At 41.2% G+C, this 27,960-nt stretch overlaps 1 protein-coding gene across 2 annotated transcripts; it reads left to right on the forward strand.

Moving 5' to 3' along the window:
- The first annotated feature begins 1,241 nt into the window (after window positions 1–1,241).
- On the forward strand, window positions 1,242–22,354 carry LOC109983067 (SH3 and cysteine-rich domain-containing protein 2). Of its 2 annotated transcripts, XM_020632582.3 has the most exons (11): window positions 1,242–1,841; window positions 8,841–9,189; window positions 10,682–10,776; window positions 12,984–13,068; window positions 15,348–15,463; window positions 16,011–16,080; window positions 16,301–16,389; window positions 16,494–16,582; window positions 18,903–18,954; window positions 20,211–20,348; window positions 21,107–22,354. In XM_020632582.3, the coding sequence occupies exons 1-11, from the start codon at window positions 1,749–1,751 to the stop codon at window positions 21,203–21,205; spliced, it is 1,275 nt and encodes a 424-aa protein (XP_020488238.1). In that variant the 5' UTR covers window positions 1,242–1,748; the 3' UTR covers window positions 21,206–22,354. The 2 variants fall into 2 exon arrangements, with proteins under 2 accessions (XP_020488238.1, XP_065821077.1); XM_065965005.1 differs by lacking the exons at window positions 15,348–15,463; window positions 16,011–16,080.
- The last annotated feature ends 5,606 nt before the right edge of the window (window positions 22,355–27,960 follow it).

Consider the following 27,960-nt stretch of genomic DNA (forward strand, 5'->3'; position numbering starts at 1 on the left):
CTGCACCGCTCCCCAGCAAGACATTGTGTTTCAGTTTGTTTTTGCCAGCAAAGCCACACTGCTATACACTTTTGACTTGGCCTTTGTTTTTCCACAGTGTTCTTTCAGCAGTGACTCTGTTATCCTCTGTGTCCTCACTGAGTGAAGAAATAATTCATGTGATAACAGAGGCTCTTTCTTTCTGTCTTTTTCCTTTTTCATGCAAAGACTTGGGTGACGGCTCGACTAAACTTTGATGTCAGGGTGAAGCACCCTATGCATATAGAATAACTGTGAACATTGTAGTATTAGAACAGAACTTACTCTTCAAATGGCATTTATTAGCCTATAATTGAATCACCCCCTTGTTCACTTCAAATTAAAACAAAAATCAGCAGCTGTGACAAAACAGACCATTGCTCCATTCTCTTTGATCTGAAGCGTAATTATATGTCTTCTAAAAAAAAGGAGGATCATAACAAAACCTCCCCAGGAGACGGATAAACGGAAATTAGATTGTATTTGAATCAGACGCACCAATCCTCTGGCCTTATTGCTGCTGCTTACAACAACCTTACAGAGTATGAAGTATCTCTAACTGCAGAACAGAACCTGCATTGCGGCTAAAGCTTCAGTTGACATGTGGCAATGGACAGGGAATAAATGAAGGCGTAAATCTGTTGCTAAAACTATCTCAGATTTGGCTGAAACAGAATATTCTCCTCTTATTAGGTTCATACAATAGGATACAGAAAGTTCTGTAACAACATCCTGATATACCTGCTATTAATTTGATGTTTTCATATGGTATCAAAAATATTGTATTTTTTATTGGAGTCTTCTATAACACCTTGATGTCAATACTTTGGATTTGCTTGTTTGTTTAGGCTACTTGTGTTTTTTTTTGTTTTTTTTTAATTAAACCAAATTGTGATCTTCACAGTAGTTTTCTATTCTGATAACACCTAGGTTGACTAACTGTGCAGTTAATCATCCACCCTGTAAGACTAAGTCTGAAAATGGTGGTACAAGGGCACGGAACATCCTGTCGTTGTAAAATCCAATAATCACACCACAGAGAAAATACTTTTCTGTTGCCACATTGTGAGCTGGTCTATGTTCGGTTGTAAAAATAAGCCCCCGCCCACCACCGTGAAGTTTGATTAAGTCTAAATGCATCCTGGCAGAGTTGTAAAAATTGCCCCAATCGTGTGCCTCAGACGCACGAGAAGGCGTGCCTCGCAGTGCGCTTAAATTTAAGTCTGTGCAGCCGAGAGGGGCTCATTTCGCTTTGGATGTACACCAAACCAGTGGCTTCCACTGTACAGACTTTGGTTGGCTCTAATGTTAAGCTGACATTTCTACATTGTTATTATGCTGATTTTGACCTTTTTTTGATTTTTACTGAAGGACGGATTTGTGCCACTTTGGAGCTTTCCGACGCGCATCCAAAGGCGACACCAGTTGCCAATACGCAAGGCTCAAGATTCCTCAAATCAATGTCCTTGTATGGAGCAACATTTAAACAGCTGTTGTCGAGAGTGTGTGTTTTTAGAACCCGTTTATAAACCTAATATCTTAATTTGCGCGTGAAGAGCAAAACGCATGGCTATTGGGCGTCCGCCTCGCAGCGCACGCAAATCTCTGTGATGTGGCTGCGTCTCACTCTGTCAACCTTTTGTATGGCTATAACTGGACATTTCTCACCGTGTGGACACAATTCAAGGAAGTAAAGTGTTTTTCATTGTTTGTTGGTTGCACGACTCACGATGTCAATGATGACTGAGAACAATGAGATGGAGAGCGACTCGCAGCTCCAGCGCTCTCCAAGCACCATGTCCATCCAACCGATGACATCCAAGGTAAGTGGCCACAGTTTTGAAGTTTTTGTTTTTCAGTTGTAACTAGATGCATTCAAGTCTTAAAAATCCTGTCCAACGGCGAAAACTGGAATCTCATAACGAGGGAAATACGACCCACGATGAAGTTTAAAAGTAGTTCCATACATACCGACAGACAAGTCGTTTTTCTGCCTGCTATTATTTTTCAACCTGTCATTTTATAGTTTAAATATTTAAAGTTCAATTCATCTTCATGTATTCTCCCATGGGTGTATGCATTATTGATGACACCTCACAATTGCAGTTGTAAGCATCATGAGTGCGTCACTAGATGTAACCACACGTAAGGTCTGATGTCACCCTGTCTCCCCCCTTTCTTTCTCCCCTAACCAAACCTACTTCCTGCAAACACAGACCAATACCGGACCCTCATACACACTGCAGTTTGCACTGTTACATAAACATTTAAGGAATGAATCTCACATATAATAATTCATTCTATAACTAACGCTTTGCTGAAACATTATCATTATTATGAATGATTTGCTTTGTGATCAGTGTATATCTCTTTTTTGTTGTTGTTGCTGCAGGACCTATTCATAACATAAACCCCTTTGTGGCTGATATTCAGCATTAGATCCTTTAAAGGGGACTAACTAAGTCCTTACAGTGGTCCATTTGTTGACTTAAATGTATCCAAGAATCGAAGTTGTGAAAGTTTTTAATTAAAGCCTTTAAGGATCATTCATTAAGCCTCAAGTTTCTATAACTTTCCATCGACAGAGTCTAACAGGTGAGTCTCTAACTAGCACCTTGTGTCACCACCCACACACACTGTGGACATGTTCGAAGCTCAGTCAGCTACATCAGCAGCAGATTGTCTCTGTTTTCATTTAAATATGTGAGGCAGCTGGGGGAAGCATAAAAGTCCCCATTGCTCTCTCTGTAGTCTGGTCCACTCCTGCTCTCCACTCCTCACCTGCTACCACCTTGTCCCCTGTGCCAAGCAGGGTGATTGGTATTCACACTGTTCCTTTTTCTGCTTTCGGCTTCACCACATCACAAGCGTTTCTTCATTTATTCTACGAACTAATCAGTCTGGCCATCCAATCAGCAGCTCTCTTCCTCAGCTTCCTCCCTCTGCTCCAACAATCGATGGAGGCTGCACAGGTTGAATGCCAGTACTCTGTGTGAGGTAGATTTGACTTGAACCTCAAAGATGTTTGATGTACAGTTGAAAGGTTGATTTCAAAAAACGTATGAACTTCAGGTTTGGAATGTGGGAGGATTCAAAAGCACATGGGAGCTTATTAAAAGTTGTATGCAGAAAAATTGGGTTAAAAGCTAACATGCAGAGAAGAGGAGACGGCCTCCTCAAACCATGCAGTCGTCAGTCAACTGTTGTGTGGCTCAAATACACTTTGTTTGTTTCTCATTTACAAAGCCAAAAAAACATGCACGTCTACATTTATTGACTTTAAACACTTGATTAAGACTATTCCTAAAATAAAAAATAAGGGTGTAATGTTTGAAAGAATCTAATCACACACCATGATGTTTGTGATTAGATAAGCATGACAGGCGGAGAAAGAGAGGGAGGGACTCGCTCTGATAACAGATGCTCTATGAAATCCACCAGCTGAAAATTTCCCACAAAGATGGATATCAGAGATCAGGAACAGAGGGAAACAGTGCCAGAGGATTAAGAGAAAACAAAGCATGGACTTTCTCCCAAAAATGTCCTGTGGTCTGTGCAAAGGCTGGGGAAAAAAATGGGAGTGGTGGAGCAGATGAGACGCCTGAGCAGCAATCATCAGGAAATAGTGTCCCTCCACACCTGTTTGATATTCAGAGCTGGAGATGCTGTGGGAGCCTTGACTTTAATGGAAGTGCACGAGTAGACCTGTATTTTTCCAAGATTAATACATGACGCAATCTCTAAGCACACAGTTAAGCCTGAAAATAATACATTTTTGCAGGATTGGCTTGTTTGACAGCTTGCCCACAGTGTGATGAGAACCTTACAATTCATCCCTGTGTCCTCTTTTGATTATTCCACGAGTCCTCCTCATTCGATTCGCTCTTTTTGAAAACATAATGAGTGATAAAAGGTCACTTGTATTGCCTACAGTGTGGGACTGATGTCTGGCTGCAGCTCACAGTCTGCTGTTTTGTCTAAATATTGGTTCTTCTTACACTGCAACACAGGCTGTTGCGTGATGGTAGTTTAATCCATGATGGTGGCTTAATCTGTAAAATGGTTTAAATTTATGAAAAGGTAGTTGTTTTGTACTTTTCCTTGTACTGTTATTATAATCCAAGTGGAAGCGGACACAGGGGGGATAGAGTTTCCTGTGTAAAATGGGCCAGTGAGGTTGCATTTATGTGCAATGAAAGCTGAGTATAATTCAGTATCATCATCTATTGTCTTGTAGTGATACTGGATTTAATAAGATGGTGTACATGATACTTAAAAGAAGAGTACATTTGAACTGTTAATGGTGCTAGAGAAGCTCAGTTAGATTTCATCCTCAGGGTGACCTGGATATTTGTTCAGTATTTCATAGGAATCCATGTGATAGTAGTGTCCTTGAGTCACACAGCTTAAGTGCTGCTAATGAAGTAAACAGGTGAGTTGAGGCATCTCCGCTGTCATTTCTCTGAGTTTTTCTTCCTTGACATCTCTTCAAAACCGCCCACTCTTTTAATCTCATTAACTATCCCTTCACTTCCCCTCCAGATGAAGGGCTGGTGACACAGCTCTGAGTGATGTGAGCTGGGGAGTAAGTTGCAGAGGGAGGCCTAAGGGGGCGACGGTCTTCATTAATGAATGTAACACCTTCACCGCTGTGATGTTTATTAAAATGACACAACAGGAAAGGTGTGAGCTGTTGAAAATACTGGACACTTAAAGGCTAAGAATTGGCTAAAAATAAAACTGGTGTAACAGGGAATATTTGTTATGGGGATTTGTTTTTCGTCATCGCTGATGCTCATTCAGAAATAGCCCCCAGCCCAAGAGGAACAGCCACTGTGTTGTGTTTGCAGTGTTGTGTGTGTGTGTGTGCGTGCGTGTGCGTGTGCGTGTGCGTGTGCGTGTGTGTGCGCGTGTGCGTGTGCGTGTGAACAGTGATTGGGTGAGTGAAAATGAGTTGCCAGGGCAAAGCTGGGTTTTGGAGTTAGCTGAGTGTGGGGAGGAAAGTGCTTGTAATCCACACTAGTATTTCTCATAGTGCCTTTCAGCTGTAAAACAATCAGAGCGGGGCAGAGGAGCGGTATGAGCAAGTAGCTGTGTATGTTAGTGCATGTGTGTTAGGTACAAAACAATAGAAACATCCAGGATTATTCACCCACTACCTGTGTTCAGAGTGAGACTCTGCTATGCTGCGGTGCATAATGTCAAACTTCATTTTTAGTGGGGAAAGTTCAGGACATGTAATGATGAAAACCTAAAGACCAAAGCTTTTAGCATGCTTTGCTTTCAGTTTTTATTAAAAAAAAATGTTTCTTGTCTCTGGCTGTGATTTTTGTCATTCCAGAATAAAAAGGTTCTCTTTTTTAAACTCTTTTAGATTTGAAATATTTGTTGCCTCCTTCTTCCAGGTTTACATATTCTGCACAAAACAATTGAAGCCACACAGGGAGCGAAGATATACATAATTACATCCCATTTAAACCATGTGCCTAGTAACTGAGGGTAATTATTTCCTCTGGAAGCACATATTCCACTGATGAACTAGAATTGGACGGAGATAGTGAACAGTGTCGTTCACAGCAGGACCACACAGGTTTTATCCTCCATGATGCTAAATTATCTTGACTAAGAACAAGGTCGGACACTGTGACGCCTGCAATGAAGAAGAAAAAAAACTAATTGTAGACACGTTTTTATGTGACTTGCCTTTAAGGTGGGACATGATTGGGGGGGGGATTTGGTAAGTGGAAATAACAGGACACAGTCAGTCAAATATTGCAATTATAGGTCACTGGGTAGGCTATAGCACTTAGACTGGAGTGGAATTGTGTATCTGTTGTAGTGGCTGTTTTCTTTTTTTTTGCCCTATTTCTGCTGCACTTTCTTCTGCTGCCGACAACATGTTTGTGAATTGAATTGATTGTTGTTGTTTTTTTTTTTGAAAGATACTACAATTGATTGATGCACACAGACCTTTGCACTGAATTCCAAAATTAAGTTTTACAGGGTTCATAATTTGACCTCTGCAGCCTTTAAATTAAGGCACGACGAGTAACTCCTCCGGGTTAACATTTTGAGTGTTCCTTTGAAATGTTCAGTATGCTGGTTGAATCCAATAAAACAGTCCACTCTGAAGCATATTATGGCCGCAGGCTTTATTTATGGTCACATTTCCATTGGTACTAAGCCTTTGTTGTTCTTGACGTGTGGGAGCATCCCTGTATGTACCTCCACCCGGCCCCTGGCCTCATGAGATTATGCTGGAGGGAGAAGGAGCCACATATCATTTAACATTGACTTATATTTGCTCAAACCCTTTCCCTCCATGGAACATTGATTTTGGACATTTATGGCTACATGTTAGGATGACAGGAGGTTGGTATGGATCGAAGATGTGAGAATTATGGGCTTTCTACAGGTCCACAGAGGCAGCCTTTTCTAACCGGTCTGCAACAGTGTATTTGCTGCTGCTTGAGGACTATTGATTAGGCAGGTGCGTGTAACTGCAAGCCAGGTCATGAGTTTGCATAGCATTGTGAGTCAATTGGGAATTATATAAATAACGTGTTAACTGAGAAATATATGCAGGCTTCAGCAAGCCCATATTCTTTGTTTCTGAAAAAGCATTTTCTGCAGTTGAAAGGTTTTATTTATTTCACAGTGAGGAGAGAAAAGACAGACTGAGTAAGAGCCTCTGTACTTGACAAGCATTGTCATAAAATTGCAGCAGATCAATAAGACATGGGAGTCCACATCGTACATCAAAAACTGGGTCACATGTGAGGAGATATTGATGGAGACTCATCTCCATCAATATCGGTATTTCACCTGTCACAGACATGAATGTGAGATTATGCAGCTGAATGTAGACTGTTTACTGATGACCCAAATACAGCGTGCTATCACACGGCTTTGACTCAGAAGTATGACGCTCTCAGCTAATGTTCAAAGGGAAGGCAAACGGGAATGCTTTTTAGGCTCACACCCTGACATGTCATTAGATTAGCTGTAATTGAGACATGTACTCCAGCCGAGCTGTTATGCCAGCACCACTCTGCTCTGATGGAGAGACCTCGGCTGACAACTGTGATGCTGCACAGGAGACGTGGGGAGGAGTGTAAAAATCATCGTTACATAAATGAAACAATGCACACCGCTTTAATGTTTCAGCAGATCAAGTTTGCAGTCAAAAATGTAAGATGATCAAAATTCCATCTCTGCGTACCTGAAATAAGGAATGTGCCATTTTTTACACATCAAACAGCTTCAAACAAACCTTGCAGTGATATATGAGTTGTTGTTGACGTGATAAAGAATGAAATTTTGTTTCAACTTATGTAAATAAGTAAGTAATATGTAAGAATCATAAACGAGTGTAAACACACCCAGCCATATAGCAGAGTAAGAAATCTCTTGAATCCAATTTTCCCAACCATCTGCATGCTAAAAGACCACCAAAGATATACTGCTCATAAACTGTAACAACACTTTAGGATAATTGCTGTAGACAAATGCTAGAGCTATAGTTTACACATAGTATTCTAAATCTTGATTAAATAATAAAATCTAGAAATCCTTGTCAAACTGACATTCTCTACATTTTTTAATAGAGATCTAAAGGTGCAGTGGACCCTTCAAGGACTTTATGTTTCTCTTGCGCTACCTCAATGGGCCTTTTACAAACACATCCACACACACACACACAAACTCAAATAGACAAACTGTTTTCATATCTTACTCCCAGACGCGCAGAGCTGTAAACAGCATGTCCCTGTAAGGTGATTATGTTTGGCGTTGAGCAGAGAGGGTGCAGACAGGCAGACAGAGCATGTGCACACAGAATGTCTTTGGCCCGCTGACGATCTGTCTGCTTGTCTGTCTGTGTTGATCTATTCTTCCCCCTTGCGACACGACCACGCCCTCGCACTGCTCTCCCCCCTGCCACTGCGTGTCAGAGTAACAATCGGTGTCAGGGTAACAAATGGGTACCTAGCCTGGAGGAAACTCGCATCATCATCTGTAGACAGAGCCGGAGGGAGATGTCAGGAAACACGCATTTATCTGGCCAATCAGTGCTAGATGGCTGCCGAGAACAGACACGGTATTCACTGCTGTGACATTTTTTGTGTCCGACTGTTTCACTTTTGAAACGCAGCAACCATGAATTCTTTAAGACTTAGTGGACAAGACAGCTGAAAAGGAGCAAACATGGCGGGTAACATCAGTATCCATAAGAGAGAATATGTGAAATCTGATCATGTTGCGTACTGTAGCTCTGGTTTTGAGCAAACCTGCAGCGGGATCAATCGATCCAAGGAAGCAGACATTGTCAGATTAAGTGCCCTGAGGATATATTTTGTTGACGGATGAGAAGGCTGTGTACACTTTCTTCTTTCCTGTCATTGCAGTAGCGCCACTGATGTCACCACCAGTAGAATCCTGGTTAAACACAGCCGTGCTTAGTGTATGGCCACGGGTGTTCTCAAAGAGAGAGGCCTTATCTTGTTTAACCAGGGGCCAATGCACAAGAAGCAAACGCTTGGTCTCAGTAAAGGGAACATACAGATAGCTGTGCCTTTAATGTGATGTGTCCTTATGAGGTGATATTGCATTTCATGAGTCACCCTCTTTCCCGTGGTGTACAGATCAGAGCAGTGCTGTGTTTAGGTTTGTCAGGATATTGCTTGTACTGTCCTGAGGGCCTACTGGGCATTTGTTATTGCTCCCAAATGTGGCGCAGAATGTTTGTTTATCTTGTGTGTTATTCTTAGCGTACACTCTCTCTCACTCTCTCTCTCTGTCTCTCTGACAATGTGTGTTTGCAGCTCGAGAGACTGAAGCGTTCACTGTCCTTCAAGACCATGATGCGCAGCAAAAGCGTGGAGAACTTCTTCCAAAGGTCCTACAGTGACGCTCGCCTGCCCCCTGATTTCATCACGGACCCGCCGCCTCCTTCTCCCCCGCTGCTGCCTGGCTCCCCTCTCGTCAGCGACCGCTCACCCTCCATTTCGCCGTCTCTCAGCCCCAACCCCTCCATCTCCTCACACTCCCCTTCTCTCAGCCTCTCCCCATCATTGCCCACCAAACCTCCCCGGCCTCAGATCACCCACTGTTTCCAGGACCATGTGTTCCGCAAGCCCACCAACTGCCAGCACTGCAAGCACATGATAGTGGGTAAGCTGGTTAACCGACTATTGCGACTATTTTCTTTTTTTTAAGCCAACACTTAGCTGTGGTTTGCAAAGGATGTCTGGCCTCCCTGTCTTTGTTTACATGGCTCCTCATCTAGGAGCAAAATACTTTTAAATGAATGATGAAGAATATTGCCACCATAGGATCTAAAAGTTTCCCATTTGTTATGAGTCAAAGGTGAACATTTGCTTCCCTCTTTCATATTTGCCACTTATATTCAATGCCACAAGCAGCAGATGGTAAGCTATAAAGACTGAATACAGTGTTCTAAAGCTAGCCCAGCTCAGTTTTAAATAACAAAACCATCCTACCAGCACTTCGAAAGCTTTACACAGGTATTGTTCGACAATATGTAAACAACTTAAATCAATTAGTAAGCTGTCTTAGTAGGTGTATGTTCTTCCCCTCACCTTCAGTTTCCCCTCTGTTTTCAGCCTTTTTGCTTAGCTAAGCTACCTTGCTGCTGCCTTAGATTTATTTTGCAGATGCAAGATGTACAATTGTGTGCACAGTTGTCATAATCTCACTGGCATTTAAAATAAGCTTTCTGTTGTGTTTGTGGCTGTAAAGAAACCAGATGATTATTAAGAGGGATTTCTGTGGTGAACTCGTGGGAGTGAATTTCGCCCTAATTTGCTACTTGCAGGCACTGCAGGGGGCTTCTTGTATTTCTGCTAAATCTACCTAGCGTCACTATGATTGATTACAGACTCTAACCTGCTTCTCCGTTTTTTTTTTCTTTCCGTCTGGGTTTTTTTTCTGCATGCATTATGGTTTTATTTATGTAATGCATCACGTCTCTTCAGCTATTCTCCTCTTCCCGCAGTCCCAAAACACGACCTCTGTTTCCTCTTTAGGCTTACGACAACAGAATCTATTTTTTTTTTCTCATCAGAGTAAAAGCAGTTTTTTTTTCATTGAGCCTTCCAGGATAGATCGTTTTGTTTCTGCCGTAACAGACCTGTCAGTGTACAACAACTCCGGAAATCTTTTTGTTGTTGGTTGGATAAAAAGAGACTCAACCAACAGCTTAATCCTTTGAAAAACACTGAAAATCAAACAAGGTTTCTCATGACCTATGCATGAGGGAGAAATCCTTTAATCCAAGGTTTATCGCACTGAAGTGCTTAAAAACAAAGATGAAAGCAAGCTGCCTCAACGCCAAATCGATTGTAATTGAAACATCTCCGGCTGGTTTATAATCTCTGCAGGTTTGTTGTGGAAGAGGAGCTGTTGATTATGAAGCTCTTAGTGTTTAGCTTTGAGGACAGAGACAGCTTGATAATACTGGGACAGCTCTTTCACTCTCTACCTGAACAGACAGCAGCCTGCTCATACGATCTAAAGTCCACTTTAGTTTGTTAGCCCTTACTGCCTGTTTGAGATGTGCAGCCTGCTGTGAGTTTCTATTTGAGGCTACATGCATGTCTGGGTCCCCCTGTTCTTACTTTGACATTTGTGTCCCTCGCTGCAGGAAACTCTAAACAGGCTCTGCGGTGTAAAACCTGCAAGATGGCTGCTCACCTGTGGTGCACCTCAGAACTGTCACAGCAGCTGTGTCATGGGAAGGTATGAAAGCGCTCGCTGAATTTAGTCAGTCAATCTTTTTGTGTAACGCTGGTAGTTTTTTTCTTGTCTTTCACTTTTAAACTGTCATCTTTAGTCGACTGGCTTATTTGCGAGTTTCATAAAAATAAATCGGTGCTGTTCTTTCATTTTTTTTTTTATTGCTCAGCTGTGCACGTCATGGAATTTGTGTGTGTGATGTTTCTCTTAGTGCAGACACATTGGAAAAACCCAGTCTGTATTTGAAATTACAACTGGAAAAAAAAACATCACTCCCAGAAGCTACAGAAGATGTCTTTTTACTTATTTCACCTGCTAACTTATCAAGAAATATCCTCAAAGGATGAGTCAGCAGCTAGCTTAGTTTAGGGTATATACACAGGGTAATAAAGCTAGCCTGGCTTTGTCAAAGAAATTGTCTGCTGCAGACCTTAAAGGATAAAACCCAACATATCCTAAAAGGTGACCTTTGGAGTTGCTTTTCTAATGATTTTGTACAGACAGACAGATTTGTTAGCTGTTTTTAGGCTTTGTGCTAACTGCAAGCAAACAAACTGACTGGTCTTGGTTTAAAGTACATTTTGAAACTAAAATGACGGGTCTTATTTGTCACAACTTTTTTTTTTTTTTTTTCTAAACTGATAAAAAATAATGAAAATGCACTAATACAAGTAGTCAGAGATAGATTTAAAAAAAAAAAAAAAAAAACAGAATGACTGTCTTCTTCAAACAAGTCTCTTTATCTGATTGTCGCCTGACATTTTTGATAGCCACATTATGAGAAGCGAAGCAACAATACCAGTTTGGATTCCAGTCATGATCTAAGAAACACTGTTACCATGGTAACTTATAAACGTCATAAAGGTTAGGCTCGTCATACTGCGGGATCACTTGACATTAACCTGATATGTTGTGTGGAACAGTTTGAAGTACAGTTTTGAGATCTGAGAATAAAAAAAACACTTTAAAAGAAGGAAACAACTCAATTTGCACATTGCACATTGCTTTATTTGTCTTCACTCTAACTGCACTGCTGCATGAACACACTGAAGCACAGACACACACACACACACACACACACACACTAACTGATCTAAAGGCATTGTTAAAACCAGCCATATGCGCAGTTTAAGTTAAACTGCTGACAGAACAGATGCAGGATACTGTTTGTGTTGCATGTGTGCTTTATTAGATGTGAAGTGCTGATGTGGCTGAAGCAAAGTCATAAATCATGTCATGTTTTGGGCAAAAGGACAAGAATATCCTCATGTATACCTCCATTTGATCTTTATCACAGCAACTTCAGATTATTGCAAGAAGGAATTTAAGATTTAAAACACCTGAAGTAAGGACTCTGCAGTGGGGATTATAGAAAGCAGTGATACAAACTCCCTGGGCACTGTGTCGCTCATCCCATTTTGTGAATTTGAATTTGGGCAAAGGGTGAAGGACAATGGTAGAAGGTGAGCGCACCAAGCAGTAAATTGAGAATGATTTCAGCCTGAGATTTTGTGTTTATCCTCCAGTGCAGACAGAGGACATTAGCATGCAGCCAGTGGCAGAGCCCACTGAGGGCCACTCAGAACATTTAAATACTTCTGTGTTTAAGAAAAGAGGAACCCACAGGCAGACAGAGCGAGGGAGAGCTAGGAGATTCACAAGGGCAGCAAAGGTACAACACACACAGGCGACAACTTGAACATGGTATAGTAACAATTGCATGACTTATTACCTCTGACTCACAGTTAGTTTAACTCCTCTGCATAATGTGACAAAGTGAGAGGCTCATTTGCAAGTCAAAGACTATTGGATATCTCAGCTGCAACACTTACTGCGCTTAATTCAGTGTGAAATTGCAGTCGTGTGGAATCGCACATGCAGAATCACATGTCGGTGTCTGTGTGTAAGCTATGTGCACACACGTAAGGAGTGAGTGAATACATTGTTCATAAGTGGCAGCAAAAAGCACCAACACTTTGTTTCACATTATGCGACTCAATGCAAGGAATGAGCTCGCTCACTGCAGAATATACAGTATACATCACTCTGTGTGCCCTCGCATATCTGACAGAGTATCCCGATGTGTCTGAAATTCAGATTTTCAAATTGCCCTTCAATCACTACATGAATCACTTTTCGCTCTCAGCTCAGCCAACAAGCACGAGGTTTGAATTTTAAAGAAAACTATCTCCTTTTTTCCTCTATATTAGTCTGGAGCTTTCAAGCGAAACTTCAGCTCGCCGATGCTCGTCAACGACCAATTGTCAGTCGTCAAGGAAGTTCAACCAAGCCAAGGTGAGCATACCCAAGTGCCTCTATGTGTGTGTGTGTGCGTGTGTGTGTGTGTGTGCATTTACGAGAGACTGCGCGGTTTGTATCTGTCCCGTGTACTTTTGTTTTGTGTTCTCTTGTCCAGTCCTTTGGTTTTATTTTTTACATTTTCTGTGTGCTTGTGCGTGCACTGTAATAAAACCAGAACTGACTCCATCTCACCTGACAACCTGGGAGCTTGAAGTGGGAAAATAGAAAGAGGAAGAACAAATTCAGCTTCTCTTGGAGGCTGATGGACGGTCTGCACCCTAAAAGTATGTGAATAAATATTTACAAGTTCCATTGTGTTTGCTTTTTACATTACTGTTCATGATTTGTACTGTATGTCTTTGGACCGATGACATATTTCAATCATTGTCTGGCACTACAGCCTGCATGTTTAAAGAGTATTTGACATTTAAATGCCTCCTATTTTTAGTCCTTACAAGCACAATGTATCCAAACACCCACCTGTATTTAAAAAAAAAAAAGAAGTCCCATAATTAGACTTCAAAAACACATTTTATTTTGCATTAGAATAATGGAAGGGAACAATTTGACACGTCATGGTCACTTCATCTTCTTTTTGTAAACCTGCTTGAGGCTGAAACACAGTGATACGTACAAGCAAATACTATTTATAGACTCCCTGCTCTATAAAAGCACCTGAATTTGTTCTTCCTTTCATCATCATCTCTGAATAACAGCGTCTCTTTCTTTACCATGTCGCAAAGAGTCAAAGTCAATTCAGTCCCTCATCTCTTTTACTGTATGAATTGTTAAATCAGTGTAAGCTCCTCATCCTGTCACTTTGTGCTACTATCCATGAATCAGGGTGCATTTAACCTAGAGCTCTGTCGGCACCATGAGGCCCTGGGACTCTGCCAGGGCCAGCTGACACTGCAACCTGTCAAACTCACAGTTTTACTCGGCAAAGTGTCCTCATCATTATTGCCAAAAGGCTTGGTAAAAGACTGGGCCCATGTTTATGCACATTGATTTTAGGTGGAACATTTTATGATGGATTTACTCACAGGCCCTGTAATTTCCCATCAATAGCCTTTTGGCGTGACTTTATTCTCTAAAATCAAAGCTCATTTATGGAGCTGCAAAAGTGAATTGCGTAACAGTTGTTGCTATCTCGCAGTGACAAATAAAAGCAGATCAGATTCAATTATAAGCTCTGTATTCAGGGACTTGTTTCTCTATACAGGGGGGGCAGCTGTATTATGTTAAAGATGAGGTTAAAAAGGATTGATTAAAGTCTTTGATTTAGGCTTTTTGTCAAACTTTTTTGATTCCCAAGAGCTCAAGGTTGATGAAGGTGCATTTTATACAAATACTATTTGTATTGATGGCAGGACTATAGAGTCTTTCTGCGGTTTACTCTTTTCACATGCAATAGGGTAACTCTGCAGGGGTGGCTCCCCTATTCACTTCTAATCAATTAGAAGCACAAATAAGCGTAATCACATTAAAATCTCACTCATGTTGTAGATGAAAGACATTTGCACTGAATCATTTCTGTTTCTGAGTGTCCCTGTTAAATTATTCATCTATCTGACGAGAGCACTGATGAGAGGACTGACTTTAAATTGAAACTGGTATGACTTCATCCTGCAGACAGACATACAGACACACACAAACACGCCCGTATACACACACACACACGCACATACACACCATATCTGGCCCTGCAGAAAAAATTTAACTAGCGTTCAGTTGGTCGGAGAAAAGACCAGAAAATGTCATTCCTAACTTCAGAAATAAATTTACTTGGAAAGGAGCGACCACTGCCATCTACATGAAAAGTAGCGGTGAAGACTTTTTTAGGATATCCATAGTTGAAATCTCATTCTCTTTCTTCTCAATAACACCTCCTGTTGCATTAGAAATTCAGTTATTATAAATAAGACACATGTCACGCTAAGAAGTAAATGAAAATGAAAATAAATCACAACGTACACTGGAGGTAAATTAAAACATTTCGATGTCTCTTAAACATTTGGCTGCTGTCCTTTGTCAGATCTTAAGTGGGTCACTTCTGTCCAGGACTGACTGTGTTACCACAGTTATATTTAGACCCTCTGCTTCCTCCTGAGTGGCACATCAGGCACATGAACAATGATGTTCAATATACTCTCTGTGTGACGTCAAAATCGTAGAGTGTGTTTCTGCGTGCAATGCGCTTGTAAATTGATTGAACATAAGTGAGTGTGTGCGTGTATTTTCATGAATGTGTGTGTGTGTGTGTGTGGTTTCAGAGGCTGTGCGGATGCGGGTAGACCCTGTGTATGCTGCCCTGCGCTACGGGACGTCCTTGGCACAGATGAGCCGCTCCAGTTTTGGCAGTTTGTCAGAATCGCCAACACGCTCCCTGGTATGACATCATCAACCAGTGTGATTAAGAAATATAGAACGTCTTTACAGTGTGATTCCTTTGATCAGCCTAGTGGGGATGTATTTTTGTACTGGAACTAAATTTTCTAACTAGCTATTAGCTAAATATGATGTACAGTACAGTACAGGTAAGTCCAACCCAACAAGCCAGAAAGGAAGCACTGACATTTCCCTAAATGTAAAACTTTACCCTAAAAAGTCATTTCAAGTGGATTAAAAGTTTCCTCTCATTGCAGGTCAGGCTCGTATCCCTCTTAAATCTAACTTGGAATTTGGAGAAGTTTTGTAACTGGGCAACAGGGGGATTATCTGTTAGCAACATAATGGATGACACTGGTCTCTGTGTTCTGTGTCCCATTAGACATTTTGTGCAAACTTTTACAACAAGGAGATGGGCTGATCTGTGTGCTCTGCATTCTGAATAATTCAAGACAAAAAAAGTTTCTCTCCCCATCATCAACCCATCCGCTTTCATCTTCCTGGTGCTAACATTTCATTCTTTCTTCTCCATTTCCTTCTTTAATAAGGGGGAGGGAGATGAGGAGAGGCAGCAGAGGCAATGCAGCATGGAAGAAGAGATAACTCAGGAGACAGGGGGTAAACACCGCTATGTGTGTCTGTGGATGTTCACATGTGCTGTGTGTCCATGCATACCTGTGTCCATGCATATCTTATGTCTACCTGTGTGTGAGTGTGTGTGTGTAAGAGAGAGATTTGCAGTGTGTGGTTGAGAAAAAAAACGTCACGCCAGATTGTTACAATGCTGGTTGTGTGCGTGGCTGGCACTTTCTAAGAACAACCTCTCACCCCCCTCCAGACATCCCAGTCCCTGAGCCTGAGATGGAAAAAGAGGAAGATGAAAGCAGCAGCCAAGCTCAGACTCCTGCAGATGACAGCAGTGTGAAGGTAGCACGTTTGGTATCGCCATGTGCACCCTGTCACCCTCTTTTGTCTTATTCCTCAGGCGTGTATGTCTTACTCACAACACCCTTCTCTCTTCCTGTGACCAGATGCCGAAGCGCATTGAAGTTCACGCAATCCACACCTATGTTGCCCTCTACAAGTTCCTGCCTCAGGAACAGAATGACCTGGAACTTAAGTGAGTAAGGCCAAACAGATTACATTGTGTGGACGCACAATTTTTCTCTCTATTGTTTGTGTGATTGCATGTGCTTTGTCTGTGTTTTGCCCCGGCTGTCATTCCTGCAGGGGAAAAAAATGTCCCCACCAATCACAGAGGATGGTGTGCGACACCCTTAAGGAAGACTAATTATAAACGCAAAGCTCGTCACTGTCCCCTTGCAGAGCTAGAGACTGAGCTGTGAGCCCTGCAGCGGAGAGGATGAAGACAGTGAACAACTGAGAGATGAAAGGAAAGGCGTGAGGGATGGAGGCGTAGAGCTGGAAATAATGAAGCAGAGAGAGACAGGATTGAGAAACAGGTGGAGAAATCCAAGTGTCTATAGAGAGGAATAAATCCTATATCCACACTATAAGACAAAAGGAGGACAACAAGAGACAGGAAGGGCAGAGCAGTAAATGAGGGCAGAGTGAGCGTGAGCGTGTGTTTGTGTGTTTGTAGGGGACAGATTTGACAAAGGTAGGCGATCCATGGGACTATTAACAGCCATCTGTGCTGTGGCTCTGCATGTGTGACTACAGAATACATGTGTGAGCTAATGAAAGCGTCATGGGTCTCTATGCTCAGAAAAATCTGGATACCTTTCTTCTAGAAATGCACAATTAAGATCTATTGAAAATACGAGCATTAAAGTGGTTTGAATTTAAAAGCCTTGCAGATTACATACTGGTAGGATCTTTGGTGCCAGACTGGTATGAAGAACACCAAATGTAGATTTCTGTGTCCAAAGTCACTCATCATTTGTGATTTTTTTTTAAAACAATTCTCTTAAGGCCTCAACATTAAGTTTAAAATCTGCAATGTTTGATTAGATTCTCCAATAATGTGATGTTGAAATAACGCTGAGTAGATGTGCCTTTATTTTGCATTAGAACCAATGTTCCTCTTGTATCCAGCACCTCACCTGCATGGTAAAAATGTCCTCATGCTGATAGTGAATGCATGGAACGTGTTTATCAAATAGTTTATCTAAATCTAAATGTTGTGTTTCAAGCTTTTATTTTGGGGGGGGATGTGCTGAATTAAATGTTCGTATACAGAAGCAATTGATCGTGGAAGTCTTACTTTATGGTGCCTTGAAATATTCCCACAGTGGAATGAAAAAAATATGTGTCCTAAGTAGGTGCACCTCTACCTAATTACAGCCCCACGATGAAATACTTTCAATTCTGTAGATGCAGAAATGAATAGTCAGGAAAATCTACATCTGTACATGGTGATGAAAATTCATGACAATAAATTAAAGGATTGATTTTAGATACAGCACATGTTTAAATAATAGATTATTGTGCAATCTGCTGCAATAAATTGAAAGAGGGGATTGTTAATAATCAGGCACATATGTTGGTAGACTCTTGGCTAAGAGTTTGGCTGTTTTGCAAAATGTTTTATTTCATAAAGACTGAACAACCCTTCTTTTAATATGTCTACTCTTAAGAGAAGTTGGTACTGGAATTAATGTTTATTGAAATCTTTAATCTTTCTCACTACCGGGAGATCGTAAGAGTAGTTTCTGACGCAGAGCTAAGATGCTGTTTCAACTAACCTCAGATAAAGATGGTTAAAGTTCGACCTAACTTTCACATTTTCAAAAGGGTCCAGGATAAGTTGATGTATATGGGTCTCACCCTAGTTACTAAGTTAGGTAACTGTAAAACAAAAAACTTTCTGCGTGTGCTTGTGTGTATTTGTAACAATGATCATATAGGGCAGTAGTGAGAGCAGACACCCAGGAGACGTCATGTAGCCTACAGGAGTGCATTTGGGACAGCAGTTTCTCCCTGAGTATCTAGGACATTGGGTACACTGTGTGCATGTGAGAGTGCTTTTGTTTCTGTGTGTGTGTGTGTGTGTGTGTGTGTGTGTTTAGAAAAGTCTCATGAAAAACGGTTAGCATCATTAGCATGCAGGCCAGGTCGGCTACAGATCAGGTTCAGCTTTCACTGCTGCAGCGGCACTTCAGAGTCACATTTAATGTCGACCTCATGACTTTGGTGTCGGACGCTCTGTCACCTCTGCAGACAGACACAAAAACCCGTCGTCATTTCAACCTCAACAGCTTTGTTACCGTGGATACAACAGCTTGCTGCGGCTGTTTGATAATGTTATCTTTTGCGCTCGCACTCAACCCTTTTTTTTCTTTTCTCGCTGTGCCTCTGACTCTCACTCAACCCCTTCATCTATGCATCATGTACCCTGTACTCGTCTCCTCGTCCCCTTTTCCTCTCCACCTTAATCACCTCCCCTTTTTCATCTTCTCTCGTCTTATCTCCTCTAGTCCCGGTGATCGGGTGCAGGTCACCGATGACTCTAATGAAGAGTGGTGGAAGGTGGGTAATAAACCATATGTCTTCTTCTGTGCTTGTTGATTTGTAAATAATGTGTATTTAAATATATGGAAATAAGCATGCATGCGTCTATTGTGCGCATGTGTTTATTCAAGGCTGTAAATCGAGTCTTTAATGTAGAACACCTGCTCCATTTTCCCCGTGATAAACATGCAGGCAGGCTCAGACAGAAATAGAACACAATTTTCTCAAAATGACTGAGAGTTTAACATAATGAACTTGACTAGTGTGGAAACCTCAAAGAGCTCTTTATTGAGTCTGTAATGAGCTTCACTCGTTCCCGATGGAAATGAACGTGCATCTTTGTATGCGTGTGTGTGCATCTCAGTCACAGAAAAAGAAGGATGCACCCAGACTTGACTGAAATTCAGAGTCTGTAAAACTTGGAGCAGTGTTTAATCGCACTGAGGTCATCTGAGGAGAATCCCCAGGCAATCAATATCTTAAAGCAACGCTGCCGCAAACTTTAAAATATGTATAATGTGTTAGTCACCTGTTCATTATTTATGTATAGCTTGTGAATCACCTCAATAAACACGCAAACACCTGAAGCAGAGGGTGATAAACAGTGAAATAGTGCTGCATAATGAGGTCTAATCAGACATTATCTGCTTTTAAATAAGGGGCCATACTCTGCTGTTACCCTTTTCTGGAAATATACAGAAACAATTCCCTGCTTGCATTTAAAAAAACTACATCCTTCGGAGCTCTGGTTTAGCTCAGTTGGTAGAGTAGACACCTCATGTACAGAGGCTACAGTCACACTTCAGCTGTCCTATCAAATAAAGACCCCCCCCCCCTGAAAAAAAAGGAAAAAGACTTTCACATTAATTTGTGTAATTTATAAGCTGTTTTCACACTTTGTCATTGCACAGAATGTGATTTAATGTGTTGCCATCTGTCTCACTTTGGTCCTAATTGTCCATTAAATTTCAAAACGGCTCTTTGTTTTTACTGATTTACGATGACAACACTGGCATTTATCAGTAAGTTCAGCCAATCACGACTCACATGTCAGTCAAAACTAAACTTTCACCTGTTCTGTATACAAATGACCAGCTTTATGAATTATATTTTAAAAAAAAGACACAATTAATCAGAAACTCGAGAATCAATGAGCTTTAACACAAATGCAATATTTGATCAACACTGAGGATGAAATGACTCATTGCCGTATATATAATCTAGTGACACCTAGATACGTATCAGATGTTGAAAACTGTTACTGTGGTTTTCAGGGTAAGAGTGGCGACAGAGTCGGTTTCTTCCCTGCCAACTTTGTGCAGAGGGTGCGGCCAGGAGAGAGAGTGTGGCGGGTCGTCCAGGGTCTTCCAGGCAACCGAGAGAGAGGTCACATGGCCGTGAAGGAATCCCAGGTAAACCATAAGGAGAGCAGAGCATGTGTGGAAGGGTTTGTGTGAGGTTATCACTTATCCTGAGTGTATGGTCTATCCCAGCACACCATGAGTGAGTGACAGATTAGATCCAGGGTCACATTTAAAGGCATCCAAACCTTGTTGAGCCATGCGGCGCACTGGAGCTGTGCATTGGAGTTTATTCCAACATTGGAATGATTGATATTTTTTTTAATTGTCTACCTACGTTTTTCCCCCTCATATCTACTTTGTCACATAGAAACATATAGAATGTTTTTAAGCTGGTTGTGAAACAGCAAAGATTCACACTGAGTGAAATACATTTCTCATGCAGAATGAGATTTGTCATCACAAAACACTACCGTCCAAGACAAGATCAGCAAACGATAGAGTGAGATGTACAACTTTTCAAAGAAAGGGTACCAAAATCGATGCAAATCAAAAGTTCCTCACAAGCTCTAATTTGTGTTAGGTATAAATGACGTTGAATGACTGTAGAAAATTCTCTTTAACTGCATAGCAAGTTGAATAATGCTTTTTAACATGCTTTTATCTGCTGGAAATCTGCTGGAAATTCCTCCAATAGGTTACCCTCCTCCATTTTTTAAGATCTTTTAAAGTGTCTTTTTTTCTTGAAATTTCAAATAGTTTCTGACAATTCAGTCTGGTCTTATATTCCATACGTCTTTCCCCTACAGAAAATAGAATAGAATAGAATAGAATAATAGAGTAACTCAATGTCTGTCTCCTCCCTTTAGATCTGTGTGGGGAAGCTAGAAGATGGTGAGGTGTTTCTGAAGCTGAGCAGTGGCAAGAAGAGAGGGCTGGTCCCAGCTGACTCCATAGAGGAGATCTGAGCCTCTGCGTGAACGTCACCATCCCTCCTCTTCTATCCCCCCCTCCTCTCCTCAACCCCCCCCCGGGATGCACCCTTCATCAAACTATTACCAGCCGCCCTCCCCCACCCTTGCCTTGGCTCAAAGACTGCTGCAGTCTTCCCAGCCAGTCCTGACTGACTTCGAACCAAACACAGATAAAGCGGATGAAGAAGACTCTGCACTCTGCATAGAACTGAAACTGCAGAAGAACAAATGGTTTACAGATGAATTGGTTTACTGTCTTTAACAGTCTTTAATAGACTGCAGTCCTGCTCTAAGATTGGAAATTTCTCTCTGCAATCTAGTACAGTTTCCTTTCCAAAACAAAGTTCAATGTTTAGTTAGACAGAGGTTGCACCAGCGCAAAGGCTCTAAATAAGCTTGCCAGAAATCGATTCTCATTTTGGTTTTACTCATCCAACCAATGATGATTTACTTATCTACCAATGAGGGAGTCCTGTCACTGTCCTTTTCTTCTTTCATACGACTGATTTTTTTTCATACGACATGCCAGGGTCTCTGGCTTTGATATGGGTACACGCTTCATGTTTCACGACTGGAGGCACTCACCAAGGACAACCACTGCCAGCCTGAGCAGCCACTGCCGCTCGGAAAAGGTGGCAGAATCAGATGAAAGGAGCACACATGATCCAAAAAGCTTGAAAAGTGTCAGACTGAGTTATTACTGCGCTCACCAGCTTGAGAGTGCAGAAATGAGGAGATTTTCAAAGGGCAAATTGGAGGGCTCTGAGGGCCTTATTTTCAAAGAAGGCTAAAAAAAATGTCCTTTTCTCAGTCAGAAATAACAATGAAGATATGGTACAAAAAATCCCCAGGATCTTTTACTTTTTGGTCACAGAAAAAAAAAAATCAATCATGGTGTTTCAAACTGCTTTATCTTAAACATGCCAGGAAATCAACCTTCCAGGAATTTGGTAGAAATGCTTCCTTGCTTTTTTTGTTTGTTGCTTTTCCATTTAGGCATACATAATGGAGTGTTGTTCCTCGTTGATAACACAGAAACAGCAGTGGTTTTCTGGGGTCTATGTTATTTTTTTAAAGGCAGAGATGATTCAGAATCATTTCTTGAAAGCGGGGTGGAACTTGTCTGGAAGTGCAAGAACTTGGCCAGTCTGCAAGAAAAACAAAGCAGAGTGGAACTTTTCTGACCACAATGAGCAACTTTTCCTCACAGTTTGGCGATGGATGCTCGAAAAAGGAGAAAGACGAGGTGCAATGATCAGTGCCGAGCCCTTATGAGTCAGTGGACGCACTCAGGAAGTGATGTAACCATGGGTGCACATGTCATCATGTCATCAACTGTCAAACTGTCATCTCCATCTTCTCCCTCCCGTTTGGCCTGTCTTGTCCTCTCTTTGTTGACGTGCATCTTCAGATCTGACATGAAGTGCAGGCATGTAAGTCAACTTTTCACGGTTACGACTTCCAGTGAATTATTTGTCCATTGCTTATTAAAGAAATCTGATGCATTTCTTTAAAAAGAACATCGTGTTCGTGTTCCGAGGAGAGGACACTGTCAGAAACATTTCACCAGATGGAGATGGAGAGGAAAACTGTAGGTTCAGAGCACAGAATAAAACAGCAAAATAATGGCACTGAAAATGGTCAAATAATTGTGTCTCATTATGTTTTTTTTCAGCGCACCGAGATCATCTAGCTGATACTATCCTCCTTAAGTCCACATTTCAGTGTATGTGAAAGCCTTTAGAGACTGTGAGAAATAAGCTTATCTTCTAGTAATAGCGGGAATAGCACTTTAATTTATGTTGTTGGAATAAGTTGTTCCTTTTGTTGACGTAGGTCCTTCAAAGTGATTGCTGTCGTACTGAACCATTCTTTATTTGGAACTTCACTTCCCTATGGAGCTCTTCGGGCTGATGGATGTCTTGATGTTGCTGATATCAGTAAATATCACACGTGGGAAATAAACGAACGACATAGCAGCAGCAATGGAGAGAAATGTGTCAAAGCAGAACTGGATTTATGATTTGATCACGTAAATCTCACACTGCGTCTGTAGTTTTATGTAGCATTACATGTCCACACCTTTGGGAAATGAAAAATGTAAAGTAGTTGTTTGGATGTATTCTGAGTCCAGCGTCTCTGATTGGCCAGGTACCTCAATAAAAGATCTTTACAAAACACTGCGTGCCCTTTTCATGTCCACAGTCTGACACGATTTGCACACTAGTACATTAAATCACTCCTGCATGTATGGAGGCTGTTAATTATGTCTGCCTGTATGGCAGAGGGCATGTAATGTTGACGTCTTTTGTGTGGAGATAGCGTAGAGCTGCTAAATAAGGCTGTTTTAATGACGTCCATGTATAATATACCATCATCCATCAACAGACAGACCCTTCAGTGCACAGAGGAATACCAAAAGGTTGCTATATAACGTCAGCCAATAAAAACATAACATAATGGCAATGGAGGAAGAGTAATGGGACCTTTATCAAATCACAAACATCTAAAAACTGGAGAAAACATGATTACCCTTTTTTTTTTCTTTTTTTTTTTTTTTAACATTGTTTTACTAAAGGATTTATGTTCTTTTGTGAAATTGAGTTGTCAAATTGATTTTGCATAATGTGCTTGATGGAGCAAGTGCCAACTATACTAGGATAATCTGTCTTTTAAGCTAATGAGAATGAAAAGATTTGTCTTCCAGTTAAATTTTCAGTGCAGAGGAGTGCATCTTTCTCAACAGGCAATCACAACGTGTCTTAAGCTCACCTTGTATTCTGAATATGCACTTACAATAACTCTAGAAACGACTACATAAGTGAAAGTGAGGGTTGAACATTTTCAAAGAGGTAACGAGATACTTATGAATATGTCTGAGTCAAGCTATGGCCTAAAGTAGACGGCATGCACATAAAACATGTTGCTGTAGACGTGGGGAGTAGATAAATGTATTTTGGCTACCTAAGTAAGAAACCACTAAAAAATTAAAAGGGTGCAAACCAGGTAGCAGAACAACCTGTCCTCTCATCACAACAGCCAGCTGTCTTTTTTTGCAAGGACAAGCCATTACCCTGAGAGGTACCCCTGACCATCTAAAAGCAGGTTTTGGCTGAACTTACGTTCAAATTTCTGTTTAGTGAGACTAATAAAAGGCTAAATCATCATTAGGAGACTGCAGATGGGTCCCAGCATTACATTACGTCTAATGCAGTCTGCCCCTCTTGCTCTCCACACAGACTGTTTTTCTGCGTATAAAGCCTTCTGGTACTGTATGTGATCAGTCAACATATTCTGGCTATACAAACAGACAGAAAACACAAAACTTACTGTATCAAAATCTGGCCCATGCACAGAATAAACATATTTTTTTTAATCTGAAGGGCTATAGTAAATGACCAGATACAGACAAACAGCCTGATGCAGCCGATTGTCAGACTTACTGTTAGACTATTGTTAATATTTCTGCTGTTTTTTGAAAGTGAGTGTAGTAGTACTGTAAGCGCAGATTTTTACTGAAAATTTAAATGAGCAGCCAGTCAAGAATCCCAATGACTGGAACAAAAATCCAACTGACAAACATCTGAAGCTCACCATTTAATGACAGGTGGAGCAGATCTGTTGCTGTTTAGCATCGTTGAATTCTGCTTAAGAGTGAAACACTAAGTAAATAATAAAAATACAGCATCAATAGTCAGCGTGAAGGTTAAGTTGTAACATTGCTTTGAGATTTTGAACAGTTATTTTTGGTACAATTTTCATTTTTGGCAGACGTTCTTCATATTTAGGGCCAACTTTGTTTGTCCAAGTTATTGATTCAGGATTTCAAACTTGGTTTTGTCTGGCACAGCTTACACCAGGTAAACAATAGCCTGTGCTTTGGCAGAGGGGCTCTCGGGTGGATGACGAATTGGCCGCGTTTCACCATCAATAGTGTCTGCTGGACGTCTATAAACACTTGACAGTGCTGCCCATCTGCTGTGACTCATAGGACGGAGAGCCCTCTTACGTTGATGAAACTTTGCCGGTGTGAGAAAGCGTTGTTCAACAGTCCAATCTACCCCTCCATCCTCGAGTTTCGTTTTTTTCTGGATCGATTTTGCGCTCTCAATCTCTCCCTGCCTCCTTTCTTGCTCGCACTTCACAGACGTTTACACGGACCCTCAACCTCTCCCTTTCCTTTTGACTGTCTCACTTAATCTTCTGGCTCCGTCTTACTGTTCCTCTCTCTCTGATTCTGTCACTGCCTTCATGTTGATGTCTTTCTTTGTTGCATCAGCCTGGCTCAGAATTTACTTTGAGAGAAGCAAACAAAGAAATGACTATTTCCTTTACTCTTGTTTTGACACATGATTAAAGTGAATGTTAAAGGGCACAGTCTGCACTTCACTCTCCATATTTGATTGTGGAGATACACCTAAGGTGGCTAGGGAGCTGCTTAAAGCAGAATTGCCTGTTAATAAAGCCTCATTTCTGCCATCTGCTCACCATAACGTCGGCCATGACATCCGTAAAGCGACAGGAGGGCGACAATTAAGGCCTGGTGTAAATGTGGTTATTTCTGAAATGTGGCCCAGCTACATATCTGGCCGGCCCTGCACAGAGCCTGCAGGGGTTTGCTTGTGCTCCTGTATAATAAATGTCCACTATCATTATTCAGAATGTCCCCTGTTGGTATTATTACATCTCATGACCTTTTCGAGGTGCCTTCGAGCGAGTGTCAGGACTAGCAGCCTCTACGCCTTCTGTCCTGGATCAGGTGAACAGGGAGACATAACATCAATAGAGACAGACAGAAAGAGAGAGAGAGAGAGAGAGAGAGAGAGAGAGAGAGAGAGAGAGAGAGAGAGAGAGAAACATGATACAGAGACACAGAGAGAGAGAGAGAGCAATGATTCCACCTCAGAACATTGTGTTCCTCCTCTGTTTCCCGTCATCCTTGTGGTTCTTTTTAATTAACATCAAACTGTTTTTTTGGAGGGTTTTTGGAGGTTACAGTGTGGTTTGGGCGTAGACCAGAATAACAATATCAAAGGCAAGAACAAGCTAAACTTAGTTTAACTTGACAGCTCAAGGGCCACAAGCTCAGTTCGGTGATCATATTCAGAGTCCTGACACACACAAGAAAATTTGATCATATCACCCCGGTCCTAAAAACTCTCCATTGCCCCCCCGTACAACACAGAATCACCTTCAAAATCCTTTTATTAGTCCAAAAAGCTCTCAATGGTTCTGCTCCCAAATATATTTCTGACCTGCTCACACACTACAACCCTACCAGGGCTCTCAGGTCATCAGGTGAAGGTCTGTTAGCCATTCCAAGAATCAAATCAAAGTCCGGAGAGGGGGCCTTTAGTTACTGTGGCCCTACTCTCTGGAACAAACTCCAGATGAATTGTTGCAACATTTTAGATGTCCCATTTCAGCCCAGAAAGTATCAAACTCTGGCACAGCCCTTGAACGATACAGCCAAGCTCAGCTTTCCTCTATAGAGCCTCCTTCACCACTAGCAACAGTCAAAGAATGAAATCTCCTTTTTTGAGGATTTGTTGACACCACAAACAAACAAATGGTAAAAATTTAAGCTGGGGGGAAAGTTACTAAAAGCAAAAGACATGCCATGCACCACCCAACCACAGACGTCTTTCACAATTAACGAGAAAAAAAACACACATTTTTATTTTATTTTACATTTTTATATATTCTTATTCAAGTAAATCAAGAGTTAGACAAAAGCATCTTTAGCGCAGATTTTTACTGTAAATGTAAATGAGCAGCCAGTCAAGATCACAATGACTGGAACAAAAATCCAACTGACAAACATCTGAAGCTCTCCATTTTAACTTGTATGGTTAATTAAAAAAAAAAAAAAAAAATCTGTCGCAGAAAAACATCATGGGGATTACTATTCTCAAATTTTAAATTTGAATCTCTTATATTGACTTTTTTCTTTTTCAAAACGGCCCACATTTTATTCAGGTATCTCTATGCAAATGTTTATTTTCCCAAAGCTCGACCTACTTCTCTTTCATATCTCTCTCAGCAGTTCAGTATCAGTGAGCACATGAGCTTTAGTGTTCACACAAAGGAAAGCAGCAACTAGCTCTGTTAAGCTACACTTCTACATATTCTTATGTAGGGTGCATATATGTCAAAGCGTATAGTCATAATTCCCTGGAATCAGCTAATGTGTTTTTCCCCTTAACCTTTTCTACATAAACACCAGAAAAAAAACATCTTCCAATCTACGCCAAACAAATGTTACTCATCAGATTTATTACCCTTTCTTACATAATATTTTTGGAAATACGGTTTGTTTAATTTATTAAGGGACACATGTGTAGCTTTTCATGTGGAAAAGAAACACATACTGTTTGTTCCCCATTTCCTGCCTGAAAGCCTGAGCAAACAGATCAGTGTACAGACACACACACACACACACACACACACACACACACACACACACACACACACACACACACACACACACACACACACACACACTGGTGTGTCTATTCACTAGTGTAATTTCCCCCTTTTTTGTTTCTATTGAAAGAATGCAAGCAATCCTTGAAGAAAAGCAAATAATGACAAAACAAGCTGTCAGGGAAATCCAACTGCAAAAATAGAGTCATTCTAGAAATAGCAGGTAATCACTGGTTGCTAAAACATACACATACATACACACACACACACCTTTCCCTGATACCATCTGACAGAAGCATAAAGCACCATCTCAGCTGTGAGTA

This window comes from Labrus bergylta, chromosome 16 (assembly GCF_963930695.1).
Source record: "Labrus bergylta chromosome 16, fLabBer1.1, whole genome shotgun sequence".
Classification (NCBI taxonomy): domain Eukaryota; kingdom Metazoa; phylum Chordata; class Actinopteri; order Labriformes; family Labridae; genus Labrus; species Labrus bergylta.